General features: G+C 44.7%; 1 protein-coding gene across 2 annotated transcripts in view; it reads right to left on the bottom strand.

Annotated features, from left to right (window-relative positions):
• The window catches only part of PDAP1 (PDGFA associated protein 1), a 150,826-nt gene that overhangs the window by 92,205 nt on the left and 42,982 nt on the right, over nucleotides 1-15,639 (bottom strand). For both annotated transcript variants that reach the window (XM_069645564.1, XM_069645565.1), the window contains exon 2: nucleotides 10,676-10,767. In XM_069645564.1, the coding sequence (XP_069501665.1) occupies nucleotides 10,676-10,767 (92 nt within the window). The remainder of the gene's footprint in view (nucleotides 1-10,675; nucleotides 10,768-15,639) is intronic.

A 15,639-nucleotide genomic window follows, 5' to 3' on the forward strand; every position in this document is an offset into this window, starting at 1 on the left:
ACATGGTTATGAACATTCTGCATAGTACCAAGGCACTTGCATGTGACAAGCAGGCGACTTGATATAGAGCCGATCCAATAGCACAGCAGTAGAGCGCTCACTTTGACATCTATCTGTGCAGGGCCTGTTACAGGAATGCAAAATGCCATGTGCTACCAATACCAGAAATTACAAAAAAATTATTTGCAATCTTGTTCAGTATTTTGTTTAGAAACCCGTCAAGTAGTGATGTGATAAATATGTAATAGTTGATTTTCCACATTGCTAATTTCAATGTAACCACATCCACCAGTTACTCTGCATGTGGAGTATTGCAATATGTACTTCTATGCGTAGAGTGGATTCACATACATGTAGACCTGCAGAGATCTTTGTGCATCCTGCACAACTCACAGTGATGAGTCTTTCGTTTAGTTATACGTGTAAAGGAGTACCACTTAGTGAGGCAATATTACATTGCATTAAAATGTTGTTAGTCTCGCTCTGATGCAGTGGCATTGGCTGCATACTCCAGGTAGCATTTATTTTGACTGTACGGGGTTTGCCAGAAAAGAGCTTAAGGGGCATATGAGGGTTGGACACTGGGAGAGCAAAATTCACATTTAACTGTACATTTTACATAGTTTGCATTTTCGGACCTATCCTAGGTACCTGCCAGCAACGACCAGCACCCACAGCTTCCCATAGAGAATCCGTGCAGAGTGGACAACTGGAGGGACTATTGATTGTGACAAGCCCTTCAAGTATTAAATCATTTGCAATGATGGTTTAATCTGGCCTCCTAGCACCCATAAAGTCCGAGCTAGCAACATTTTTTTTAAATTTTTTTTTTTATTTGGTTTTATTGATTTTGAAGAAAAAATAAAAAAATAAAAAGAAGCAAAATATTAACAAAAGATTTGAGCATTGTTACAACTCCGTTAGCATATGGTTACGTCAAAAGAACAAAACTAGAGTCATTATACAATTGATCGTCCTTGTGTTCGTTTCCAATCTCTTGTAAGTATAACATCCCCCATAGCCACCAGCTAGCAACATATTTTAAACTGCTTCCATAATGTCGGTAAACAGTAAAACAAAGTTTGTGTAGCACTTCACATCTGCTGCCCTACCTTTGCCGGAGCTGGAGCTCCCTACCTCCACTGCAGGAGCGGTGCCCTGCCAGGAGGCTTCTCCCATCTAAAGGTAGGCTATCTGCCTCATGCCACTGATCCCGGATGTCGGCGGCACCCTCTGAAAAAAAGCATTTTATGTCACTGGAGCCTCTCGCTAGCACATTCAACTTGTGCTTAATGACACTCGTCTTGCAGCACGTCTGCCTCCAGTATGCAAGAGCGCAATCGCTGCCATAGATGACCACGAGGACCATAGCCATTTAAAAATGGCCGCCCGCAATCTTTGTTAGCAGCCTCCACACAAGCAAACACACTAGGCTCAGTTCCTTGTCCCGATTGGCCTGGAGTCACTATTTACGGGCCTATAGGAAGCCGGCAGGCGTTTAAGCCAGACCACCACCGAAGGCACACTGCCTAAGGCTTCCTCCTGTCGTGAGCCTGTCAAGGGCCGAGTGTCAGGACCCCTGCACCTCCGTAGAAGCGACCGTAAGACATTTATATTCCTTGTCCCATCTAGCTGGGTAAGCAGCGCTCTACAAACTGCCACCTATAGGTTTCACCAAAATATAGCCTCGTTATGCTATATGAACTACAAAGTGCCGTTAACACTATACCCGACCATTCTAATGTATACTCTTGCCACCGCCGATATTGGCTACCTGAAATTGTTCTTGCCGTCTGCTCCATTGCCTTCTAACCTCGCAGCTTAGCCATGTGATTGTATGTAGGCAACTTGGCTAGTTAGCTGTCCTCTACTATGCCCATATGCAGTATTTACAGACTTAAAACGGCGCTCAATACAAGATCTCCCTTAAATTGCGCAATTGTGATCTGTAATCAATCCCAAGTGCAACCCATACTAGCCCGGATTACGCCATTGCAGCAACGCTGTGTATGTGCCATTTGTTATTGATACTAGAGTTTAGCTGCCTCATTACGGTCGTTAGATCTCGCACTTATGCTAAGCTGCCTTTCTTATTGTGTTGTCAGATGCAGCACTAATGGTTAGCTGCCCTACTTACTGTGTCATCTAATTTTGCCCTAAGGACACTCCCTTCCTGGCCCGGAATGTGCCATTACAGTAACGCTGTGTATGTGCCATTTGCTATTGATACCAGAGTTTAGCCGCCTCATTACAGTCGTTAGATCTTGCATTAATATTCAGCTGCCATACTTACTGTGGCATCCGATTTGCACCAGCGTTTAGCTGCCCCATTGATACTGTCCTAACTCCACTGCCAAACTATGTTTAGGCCTAAGTTACTAGCTGACTGCTAGGTATTCCATTCGTATGCTGCCTACTGAAGACATTCTGCATGTTACATAGTCATAACTCTCGCCTGGGTGCCCACGAGTAATGATTAATATCCTAACACCCCAATTGAAAAGATGTTAACGTTAACAGCAGTTCTGCTCTGTATAATGACGGCCACTACATACATGGGTACTAGAAGCCTAGCAGAATCTGCCGAGCTCCCGTTAGCACCTATCTCAGACCTTAGCCTGCTTACACTAACAAACAAAGCTACTAATAATGCCCCCGGTGCCTCTGAGGTAGTAACCTATACATCACTACATGTGCCACATCTTCTAGAAATATTAGACTGCGCGCAAGATTTAAATTACACGAACCACTGAGAAGATCTCTACCACCTACAAATCCTAAAACTAACTACAAGCCTAGCCTGAAACTGAGTTATCCTAAGCGATCCCAATCCTTCTCTAATTTTAACATAAATGTCCCCCAGATTAACAATTACAAGTACAAATTACACGTTGATAACAACACAGCTCACCTTAGCCTAGTCAAAGAAGCTAGTGAGACTCCTCATCTAAAAGGTGCACTTCTTAATGCTAGATCGCTTGTCGCCCATGCTATTGACATAGCATTCACTGGTGTCCTTCCAACACCAGTGAAAGGTTGGTCAAAAAGGGAGAATCTTAGACTGGATAGTAGACTACAACTGCTTAGTCACCATCTCATCCATTTTGCCTCTTTCATGGAAAGACCATTCACTGGTGTCCTTCCATGTATCTACCACAAGACCCACTCCCCCAGGTCCCCTTCAAGCACCACGTGCATCACTAGAAATAAAAAAAAAGTATAACAGCTAAGAAAGTAATCCCTGCTATCCTCCCTACTCTTAACGCTCTGTCTGAAAATCTTGATCCCAGCACCCTAGTCCATGAATATAATAACATTATGCTCACCACTTTGGATAAAATTGCCCCCGCTAAATTAAGAGCCAGCAAACCCAGAGCTCACTTAAACAAATGGTTTACGCCACAACTTAAAGACCTTCGCACTTTGAAGAGAAAGAGTGAAGCCAACTGGAGACTCTGCCCTTCCAACGAGAATAAAGCTAAACTATCTTCACTCTCCTCGCATTACAAGAAGGAAATTTGCAAAGCTAAACGTAATTCCTACGATGAGCGTATTGCTAAATCAAACTCTAGTATGAAAGAACTCTTCTCTATTCTAAAAGAATTAGAATCTCCAATAGCGATACCGGGTATCTGCATTAAAGACAAAGCATGGTCTGCAGACATTCAACAGGCGCTATCTAATAAAATTAACATGCTCTAAAATAAAAAGCATTTAATCTACAGTGCTGTTCAAATAACCATTTGCCTAGCACATCACTGACAGCACACAAGAATACATTCCACTCCTCTAAAATGTCTACTCTGGAAGTAGAAAAAATAATCTTGTCACTGAAGCCTTCCAACTGCAAAGGTGACATCTGTCCAGCACAACTAATAAAAGATGCGGCTAGAGAATTATCTCCATTCATCACTAAACTAATCAATGCCTCCTTTGCCACAGGCACCATCCCGGCTAATCTCAAACAATCTTGGGCGCTCCCTCTCCTCAAACAGACATTAGATCCCTTCATTCTGACCAACTACCTTCCCATCACTACGGTTCCATTTCTACTCAAAATATTGGACAAAGCTACCTATAATCAAATCCAACAACACCTTGAACGTCACAAACTCCCAGGCAATAGACAATCTGGTTTCCGCCCATTACATGGAACAGAAACAGCCCTAATCGATTTAAAAACACAAATAGACGAGCTGAGAGACAAAAGGTAGGACAGTACTTCTGCTCTTACTTGATCTCTCAGCCGCATTCGCTCTGGTTGATCAAAAGGTCCTCTGCAGACACCTTGACTCAGCTGCCCATTTCTCCCAGGAATCTATCAGTTGGATTGAATACTTGCTGAGCGAGAGAACGATGAGTGTTCTCCCCATCGGCAGCCGCTGACCCGACCCCCATTCTGTGCGGTGATCCTCAGGGCTCGTGTGTCTCACCAACACTAATATTTTCACCAAGCCTTTGTTTGATGATCTGGACTTCTGGGTGTCACCTACACAAACTATGCAGATGACACTCAGATTCTCCTCCCGCTTTCTGGGGATTACAGTAAGGACACAGAGTTTGTGAATAATGTATGTCTTATCATCCAAGCATGGATGGCTACTCATGGCCTATGCTTGAACGATAAGACTGAGTTGTCGATTCTGGGTTCACAGGCCAATATCAATAAACTAGGACAGGAGTTCACCTCTTTCAACATTGATGGGCACTCCATTAAAGTCTCCAAGGAGGTAAAAACTCTGGGCTATCTGGATTCCACACTATCTTTTGACAAACAGATAAAAACTTTAAACTCGTCCACGGCTTACACCTGCAAACTGTTAAGAGCAGGCAAACCTTTCCTCTCGGATGATGGCTGTCTGATTCTGGCCAGAGCTCTAATACTCTCCAGAATTGACTATTGTAATGCCCTTTACAGTGGGGCTAATAAAACTACTATACGGAATCTCCAGATACTACAAAATAATGCCTTAAGAGCAGCCCTAGGTACTAAAGAACCCAAATTTCATCTCTCAGGCGCCAACATAAATGGCTTCCTACAGGTAACAAAATTCAGCTTAAGACACTGTCTCTGACTCACAAAGCCCGTAACAATGCTGCCCCTAGTTACCTTTCAGATAAATTCCATAGAAGAATCTCTGCTAGACCAACTAGAGCTGGTAACACCAATTGTCCGACTATACCTAGATACAGGATCACCACCATTAGTGGCAACAGTTTCCCTGTAAAGGCAGAGAAATTATGGAATACTATTCCTCAAGACCTGCGTAGGGGCCAAGCTTTCCCATCCTTTAGGAAAAATGTCATCAAACACATTATCCCGACTGACCCATAGTCTCCCACCCCTTCAGTCCTTATACCTACTATCCTCACGTAACGGTATGGTACCTTTGAATTACATGTGGAATCTGTTCTACTTGTGAGACCAACTGCTATATGGCAGCGGTTATATTGCATTTTGTATATTTGAATTCCGTTTACTGCAGGAATTCATATGTCTCTACTCTACCCTGAGTCCGAGGGCTCCACAGAGTGTTTCATCCGTAACTTGTATATTTGTACACTATATATTATTGTAACTATATAGCCTCTATACCTGCACCCCGAACTGTGTGCTGTATCTACTGTATTTACTATTATAATTGCATTTCTGTGTATACTGTATAACTCTGTAAGCCTTGCATCTTCATATTGTGGTGCCCTATTACCTACGGGTCTGGAGCGCGTAATAAGTTAATAAAACATACACACATGCTACAATGCTTACAAGCAAGGTGACCTTGTCAAAACGTTTTTGATGTGCTTCTTGAAAATTAAAGACTTTATTTTTGTTTTCCATCAGCGTGCACTCTGAAACTAGGATACAGAGTACTTTTTGTTGAATTTTGTGTGAATTATTGAGGGAAAAATTATCAAAGAGAGTATAAGAGACAACAAATGCCCACACTTTAGCCCGGTCCTTGGAAGCGTGCAAAGAAAAATGCTCAGACACACTAATAAGTTTGTGGGGTCCCCTGCTTCGGCACACATCTAGAGGTTAGGAGTCCACCGGTCCAAGGAATCCTGCCTACACCAATGTGCCCAAGTGAGTCCGCCACCTGCACACATTCCACCGGGCTACCTGCAGTATGCTTAGCTGATTCAGTAGTGGATGTTGGGGGATTTTGTAGCATTTTAGGCATCGACAGAAATGGTTAGAAGTGCAGGTATTGAGTGATTTAGATGCGTTTCTCAGCCCCTTGACCTGTGCCGTAGTGCTTCAGCGTCATGTTTCCTACTGGTCTCTGGCAGTGGAGGTTTTCTTGTGTCAAGTCTCTCGCTACAGTGGGTTTCAGTGCTTTTCAAAGCCAGCACCCTGGTCCTGGACCGAGGCATCAGAGCTGGTCTTGCAGAGGTAGGGGGATGAGAGTCAGCGTAAGTGGCTGTAGTGCAACTCACTTGTGCGTTTCTGTACCCATGTGCTCGAGGATATGGTTCTGCCACAGTCTTTGGAGTGCCATGTTCCTTCTTCTGGGCCCCTGTTCGAGATGTTTCCACAGCTCTCCGGCAAGGAATGTGAAAGCATCTAGCCCAATGGTAAAACTGGGTTCCAACAGAAAGGCACACCAGACACCTATTAAGAGTACCTATGGCAGAGCATTCAGACTTAACTCAGTGTAAGGAGGGAGGCTGGCAGTGAAATATAGTTATTCCCAATAGTTACCCAAAACAATACACCACAAAGGGTACAAAAAATATAATCCCCAGAAACACCATCATAGCAGCCGCAAAGAAGATCTACGTACTTCAAATAAGTACTATAGGTACTAACATGCAGTGTATGTTTGCTATGAAACAGCAATGGTCAATAAAGGCGCTATACACGCCTAATATAAAAGGTAAGTCCACCATCTGGTGACAGGCACTAGGCTTTAGGGGTGGGGAAGAGAAAAAGGAACCCCAAGTAATAATGGGTCTAGTCATGACCAGGACCCATAGTAAGTCACAATTCCTCTACCATTCAGTGGCGTTACTATTAAAAACGCATTACATACACACCAAGGAGGAGAAAAAATAAAAATAAAAAAATAAAAAACATTTTATAAAAAAAAGACAATAGCGAAGCATACAGAGACACCAAGATCCGGTTTGCATTATAGCACCAGATCCCTAGAAATTAGACAAGAAGAGATACATTTTGACAAGTTTATGAAAGGAGGGTAATGTAGATGTTCAAAGGACATTCAAAAAAGAAAGAAAACTGTTCCAGCTTAAATTCTTGTTCTTTGTAGAAAACGGATCTAAGAGAATATCGAGAAAAATACATATAAAAAAACTTTAAAAAACGAGGCCGAAAACAGTTTTTGAATTCCCCACGCACCCTTTCTATACCCTTACCCAGTTAATATTTTTTACCCAAAAAAAAGGTACAAAAATCCTGCACAAATTTTGCCAAACATATAGTTTTGTGGACTCGTTTGTTTTCCGCCCATTTGCCTTTTTGGGGGAATACCGTATAAAACACACGGACCATAGGGGAATCCAGAAAAAACACCAATGCCCAACACGTACCCCTAAAAGCCATTTAAGTAGAGTGTGCAAGGCTACATCACTTGTGCATAGGAAATAACGGGGCAAAGTCTTTAGGCACAGCAGTGTCTGAGGGGAAAAGTAAGTCTGTTTAGTGTGGAAAACACAGCCACATGCAACAGATGAAACCCATTCGAAGTGCTCGGCCTCCAGGCTTTAGAGCTAAAAGACACAAAGAAAGGCAGCAAAGCAGGATTCAGGCCAATGCAAGTCTATCACAACCCACGGTAGAAGCGGGACCTGCGGAATCCCACGACCACGGATCAAGAAAAAGGAAATCTACGGATCTAAGGGAAAGTTTGAAGAATAGCCCCCAGTTCAGGCCAGAGGTGTAGGCACTCATGGTGTCGGTCACAGCTCAGTAATGGCAAAAAAACTGAGTACAAATCTTCTCTTGCAGGTCGAGGGATAGGACCCGGTCAACCAAGGACTTCAATCCTGCATCAACGATGATCCAGAAACCCCAAAAGAACAAATCTGCTTCCCCATGAAGATTACCAAACAACTAGGATCAAAAACAGGGAATAAAATCCCAGGAAGATCCTGGCCCAATGGATCCGAACAGCTTGAGCGCAAAAGAAGCAACCAGTAAAAGACAGTCCCAATAAGGAAACAACTGTGGAGGCAACTCAGAACGGCCCTGGCGAACAGTAGAGGCCGAGTACTAGTGTCCCCACCACCCTTCGGGAAAACTGCACCTACCTACCTACCTCAAAGCACATGACCAAGAGGACTGCTTGGGAAGACCGCAGGAAAACGCCCAGAAATGATCCCAGCACAGGACATACAGCCCGTCCACTGAGGACCACAAAGGAGAGGGTGAGGGCAGCCCAGGAAGGAAACAAACAGGAGCTTAGGAAAAGGGCACAGTACCAAATCAGTACAGCTTGACCTGGTCCTTAAAACAGCTTTAATGCAAAAATCCTCCAGCAGCAGACAGTAAGCCTGCAAAAATCCAATCAAGCTTAGAAAGCTCCAGGAGACTTGAGGTAGGGTCATGCCCCCCCCCCCCCCAGACATACCAAGACACTCCTGGGCTGGCATAAGCCAACTCACAAATTACAAACGTGTTGGCAACCAAGCTGGCCCCCAAGAATTGCAAAACACCCTGGTCCACTCTCCCTGTGTGTGTACTGGTCTGTCTAGGACCAGTTGAAACCACTCTAGAGGCTGCAGGGCTGGGAGTGAACCCATGTTTGCACAATGGGTACTTTAGGCCTGCCCAGTTTTCGTAAACAGAGCAAAGGCCCAAATACAAAAAGAAGTTTATTGGGCTACTAATGCTGTAAATCCATCTATCCCCTGGTGACGCCAAAACTAATTTACAGCTGCCCCCAGCATAATCTCTAAAACCAATCAGGAGTGATAAGCAATCTAGGGCCAAAATATGGTGCTTATAATGCACTCTAGTCCGGTGTGCTACCATGGGACCACATACTAAAAACAAGCATTGGCAATGCCAAATGTTTGGGCTCTTGTGTAGGGATGGGAAAGGCACTTGCCTAAAACACACACAAGCCAAAACTGTTGGGCTTTGCTATTCATGGTTTTTAACAAGGCTTCAGCAAAGGTCATGCATGGTGCTCATGGAAGGCAGACCTGGTTAAGACATTCTTATTACATCAGTGGCGTTTTTACAGATCCAATTTACTCTCAGAAGACACTTTGAAAAAACACTGGCAGGCACTTGAAGTGCAAAGTTTGATGGCAAGACTTGATTAAGGCGAGAACGAAGAGTTCCCATGACGAGGCGTTTCTGGTGGGGAGGGGCAAGCACCGGGTGGGACTGGCCATAGGGATTGGCATGCCATCGGCAGTCAATGTGTGAGCAAATAACTAAACTACAAGCTTTATGTCCATCCTCACATGGCATTTCTCCCCATCTGTACTCTAATGCAATAGTTCCGGCTCCTAAGTGGCAATAAAGTACCACCTAATAATCCAAATACATTTAAAAAAAAAAAAGCTATGGCAGTGGCACGGGGACTTCAGTGGAAGCCCCCGACCACAAAAGTAAGAGATCCTAGAAATCAAAGTGGCAAAAGCAAAACGTTTATTTAGATGCTGCATAAAACGGGACAGCAGAACCCCCGAATAATGTGAATTCTGCCCGAGCAGCCACCTTTCTGGGGGTGACTGGGAAGATGCGGCAAGGCGTTGTAGGAGCTTTGGCACGACTATTTTGTTTCCTCGCGAGTTTCCTTTATTTTTAGATTCCTTTTGGGCAGTCTCGTTTCAGTCTGCAAGCTCCCCCCGCCGCCTTCCCACCATCCCTAACCCTCCAGGGTGACTCAATATTTGAAATTTCAAATATTTGACCCGTGTTTGAGGTGCCTGCCCTTCCCACCTCAAAGGCATAAGATGCCCAACATTGCAGTTTAGTGGGGTGACGGCAACAACGATAGTGCACTTTAAGGGTGTTTATCAAGTCGATTGTTTATAGTTGTGGCAGAAGTTAAATTGAATCTTCCATGAGTGCATCACCAGAAACTGGAGCTCAAGACCATAACATGATTTTTGTCATGCTTATATGACTCCAACTTATGTTGAATTTCGAGACAGCATCATGTCGTCCTCACTAATGTTCTCCGAACCTGAGGGACGTCGATTTGGGGGGTAGTCAAGTTGGATAGGTATAGTATGAGAGAGCACCACTATACAATACATCTCCTACTTACCAGTAAAAAAACCTGCAACACTGGACGAACCACTAGATGGCGGACTATGTATATATTATCGGAAACAAATTCAGAAGCCCCAGAAATAACATATACACACAAAACGTGAAAAGTCAAACTTAAAAATCAAAATGGGAAGTTGGTACACACACACACATGCAAAACCAAAGTCACAAAGCAAACGTGAACACTTCCAGCATATGAACATTCCCACAATGCATTGTCAGAGGTTTAGCACTAGAGGTGACATTTCAGGGGTGGCTACAGGAGCGGGAGGTGCTGTGGAACGTGTGCTTGTTAGCTGAAAACAATGCATTAAGGGCAAAGGGCTGGCTAGTAGGTATACATATAGTATTGTAAAGACAGCAGCAGTACTTCCCAAATCAAACTTCACGTAGGTCAGACGGGCATTTATGCAAGTTACCTACCCGTGCCTTTTCCTTCTCTGCCAAAAGCTGTGCATCGATCTCCTCAGGGCTGGTATACTGACGTGCTCGGCCCTTGTGGCCGCCTTTTCTTCCTGCAAAGAGATTTCAGCCATGTTAGCAGACAACATTAAGGTTCCCAACAAAGTGCACATTTTCTTTTAGGTTTAGGAACGTCCGTTTTTTTCAGACTTCCCGAAGGAAGATGCAGAGAACAGGAGTAAAAAAAAAAAAAAAAAAGATAATACATATTAATAATAATATGCAGAAAACGACCCCCCGCCCAACCAAAACACAAGAAGCTTCACCCCATTACTGCTTGACATTGTCAACGCTATTTCTTTTCATTTCCCTGGCCCCAGGGCCCCAGCTCAGCATAAACACTGCTGAGGCATTCCCAGAATAATATCACATCAATAACCTTTAGCACTTTGCTATCCATATGCGTTTCGAGGCATGGACATCGAATATGGGGCAACGGGGTCAGGAACGTCACTTTGTCCTCCTGGAGAGCGTAAGAGTTCGGACAAGGAATCCAGCAAAGGCTCGACACTGATGGCAAGTGCGCCTTTTTCCCCCGAGCTGCAGCTTCTGCGAAAGGGTGACAGTCCAGCAAGTGTTAGAGAGTGCCCCAGCCGCTCACGCCTCAGGGCCATTGGGCAGAAAACCACCTCCAATGTACAGCCTTTCAACGAATGGCTGTAGAAAGCACCTTAACAGCACCAGAGTAAGCTTTTCTCTAAAACGGAGCTCTTCTTAAAAGTTAATGTGACTTTTTGATGGGTATATGTGCACATTATACAACACAAGATGCCTTTGTCAAAGAGTAAAACACAAGCGGATCCGCTAGATCATACAATCTCTTCATGGCAGTGTCCAAGTCTTGAGCATGACCTATAGGAGAGTTTATGGAGATCAAGTTGTCCAATGTCGGATGTGAAAGAATACAACTCTGCCATTTAAGCCCTTTATGTGTGGCATACTAGTACTTATGGTGAGGCATTTATAACAAAGTATGCAAATTGGCAAGCACTTAAAATGCCAGCATTTACAGAAAAGCACTTTAGAACTATTTTCTGCATATGTTTCAATATCAAGAGTGGTAATGAAGTAGTTATTTTAGGTGAGGAGAGTCGGCAGTGATTTGCCCCAATGTTGGATTGTTTGGGCTTTAGCATTAATGTAGACAGACGGCTTGTCCAGAATGGGCACCAACCCAATACCCATTGTGGAGGAGCCAAGTCAAGCGCTCCCTCAGGTGCAGCAAGCAGCTGAAGGAGCACTCCTGGGCTGGCTGTAACCATACAGGGAAACCACGTTTCCCTTTGACAGTTCAGTACCCAATTGCAAATGTGCAATGGGCTATGTAAGGCCTGGGAGGTTTTGCTTCTCCACCCCTGCATAGCCCATTGCCGATGCAGGCTGTTGTATTGCATGGCCAAATCTACTGGGGGGCACTCATTTGGCTTGCCACACATTTAGAGAGCCTGGTGTCGCGAGGCGGTGGTGCTCCAGTGCATATGTATAGGAAGCAGGAAGTTCTCATGGTTCCGGTTTGCAGTGGGAGGCAGTGTGCACTGTTATCTGAGGGTATGCTCGCGCATTACAAATAATAAAACAAAGTGTGATGCAGAGGTGTTTGGAGTCAGGAACGAGACTGAAAGGAAGCGAAAAAACAAAAAGAAGGTATGCATATTTGTCCGCGTGCAATGGTTTATGACCATAGGCGCGCACGTGAATGAGAGTGTAGATTGTTTGGAGGCGTTTCTGAATGCGAGAATGTATGTTGTATGGGTTTCTTATGTGAAAGTGTATATGCTGTATAAATGCGTGAGCTGGGAGGGAAGCAGCACTCCGGCCAACTGGAGCATGTACTTGGAGCATGTACTTACACACGTATACTAGTAAATTGATACATCCAGCATGGACATGTATGCACAGGTATGGGTAGAGCCAGCATGAATATGTTTTATACTGGCGTACATTGTGGGCAAAGGCCTCATGAACATGTGTTAGAAAATGCTTCTGTGCAATGTTCTGGACATGGAATCTTTTGGATCCTTTTCAAGCGCTACCTCACAAAAACGTTTGCAAACAGGGCTTTTACCCAAGTTTTCAAGGAAGAATGCTGTAAAATGCACCATTTTAACCTATTGTATACATTTTCTCCGAGGGGAGAAACCCCCCCCCCCCCCCCGCTTCCCATGACTGGTTCGGCAGGGCTCGCAAAATCTACTAGCCCACTAGAATTGGCGAGTAGTTTTTATGAAGGGCGAGTACCATTTGCTATGATACTCTATTTTGCTGGCGAGTATGGGGATGTAAGAAACGTATTTTTCATTTACTGCAAGCACACCATTTGCAGTAAATGGCAAATACAGGTTTCACTGCACATACTTGACAGCATTGCAGCAAGAATGAAGTGTGCGTATGGAGACGTGCACCGTTTTACAAAAAGCTTGGGGAAGTGCATTTCTCTGAGGTTGAGTACGTATACTAAAGGAACTCACCTGCAGGGCTAGTGGGATTTTTAAGAATTTACAAGACCTGCTTCAGGCTCCGTTGCCATGCTCGGTCGCTTATGATTATTCTTGGGAAACATTTACACATCCCCAATTAATAAAAATAATTTCACCAAAATAAAAAACAAAAGCGCCAGCTGCCTCTACATGTTGTGCGGCTGAAGTAAAACCATTTCCTGTCCTAAGCAACCACATTTATGCCAGGCGGGCAGGCACATACACATGTAGACGTTAGGGAGTCTGCATAAATGACATGTTGCGACAAAGCCATATCCTTTGCCTTCTGAAAGGGGGCTACTCTCCACGGGCATCGGAAGGCAGAGGGAGAAGTCCAGTGCCAGCCCTCCCCTTAGAGGAAAATCTGTTGTAAGGGCCCCAAAACGTGCCCCTTACTTTTTATCGGCATGCTTTTTATGCAGATCACTGTTCTCTCCCAGCCGTGCTCCTTTTTCCAGATACTTTCTGTACATTTCAAAGCTCCAGCATCCATGTCATAAGTAAAAGAAAACTTGCAATGAGAAGAGATGCCATATGCCGCATGACTGCTGCAGAGATCGGCTGTGCAGAGACGGGCTCCCAAAAAAAAAAAAAAAGCAAACGCGCTACCGCACACCAGAGACGCTGTACTGATTACCAAGAGAAAGACACGGTGTGTCCCATGCAAGAGCACAATGGACCCCATGGAGCTGACAGAGTGCAGGCAAGCCCACACAAAAACATAAAGACTAGTGCACCACCAGGGGAGAAAGATAAACCCTCCCTGACTCATCGGGAAAGCCATTGGAGCAGGGTGGCAAAACACAAACATGACACCAGCCTTCCCGGGCTACCATCTCTGGTACGCGGCAAGCCCTCTAGGGCTTAGCCCACTTCTCTCCCACATTACACGTACACACCCCTTAGTGGGAAGACCAGGTTTCGCATCTGGCCCAAATTGTATAGGTTCGGCTGTGTGCCCCATGCCGCGCGCTGGTATAGTCTTGCGTGGAGTTTCGGCTTGCCGCTACATTCAGATAGGCATTGTGTGATAGTTACAGTCTGTTCGACTCTGCTTCATGATGCCTTCCGAAAGCACAGCAGGCAGTAGACACAGAAAATAGAATCAAGTTTTGTCTTCAAAGTTTTATTAATCCAAAATAAAGGATTGTAGTAAGGTCCAACTTTTCCTATACTAAGGTGGTATTTCCCTACCTAAATAAAACTAAGGATAGTCTGTCTCAGGAAGTCCAAACCAAATATCTGTGTCCAAAACCTATACTTGCCCTCACTTCTAATGTGTAGGGATGCCAGCATCAAAGTGATTAGTGTTCAAAGGAAAGTTCAGAGCTTCTTCCAGCTCTTGGCTTGTAACAGCTTCCCCTTGCCCAAGTCCAAAAAGCATAGGGGTTCCCTTCCACAAGATTTTCAATATTCTAGCTCTTCACAACACATTCCCTTGGGACACTTCCCAGCTGTTGGTTTTTTCACTAGTTCACATAGGCAGTTCAGTTTGTTAACTCAAAAGTCATAAGAGTTTGTTGTAGTATAAACACAATCTTCTTCAAGGGTGCTTTCAGCGGCCTTTCCATACAGGGGTGCACTCGGTCTAGGCACAGTTGTTGGACCACACGGTCCACCCATTATAAGTCACACAACCATATCTCCCTTCCTTGCTGCTTTTCCATCAACACTAGGCACCTGTGTCAACTCGAGAATGTTCCACGATTTCGCTACCTGCATCTCACTATCCAGCCACTGCACAATGGCTTGGTTGATCACAAAGCACCTATTACACTTTCACATTCTCCTGGCTCATGCCAGTGTGCGTTCATAACATACGATTCCTTTAATTCTCCTTTTGCCCATGCATGGTTTCTGATATACTGTAGTTCTGTCTTTAGGCGGATTCCCAACTTTCTTTAATGTTCAAGATTGCTCAAAACTTGCTTACACGCTGCAGTATTTAAGACTTGCCAATTGCTTTCACTTCGTTCGGCATTCACAAATGCTTATTTTTAATTTCACTTAATTTGGCATTCGTACAATTCTTAATTCCACTTAAAATCACCTTTGCATATTCGCCTGCCAACCTGCTGTTCCCCAGTCTTGGTTCACTCACCAGTCAGAGGATATGGCCGCCACAGATTCTCTCCTTCGCCTCTCATCCCAGCGGCTCTCCGATGCTCCGCTCATGCAGCGATGCTCCTCTGACAGCTCGAGACTCTTGACCACTCGCTCATGCACGCTGGTGTCCTTCCTTCAGTCCGCTACCGGCCTCCAGACTCCTTCAGCTCTGCTTCCTGCTGCATCCTTTTTCTGGTCTCGAGCGCTCCGCTTGCCACACCGCTAATCCGGAGAGGTCTGCTTGCACCCAGCAATAGGTAGCCCTTCTTCCACAGCTGCCTCCACTTCCACAAGGATGTCGAGTTTTAAAGTTGCCGCCACCAGGATTAGTGCACAAAAGAC

Source organism: Ambystoma mexicanum, chromosome 2p (assembly GCF_040938575.1).
Source record: "Ambystoma mexicanum isolate Mex_15411 chromosome 2p, UKY_AmexF1_1, whole genome shotgun sequence".
NCBI lineage: Eukaryota > Metazoa > Chordata > Amphibia > Caudata > Ambystomatidae > Ambystoma > Ambystoma mexicanum.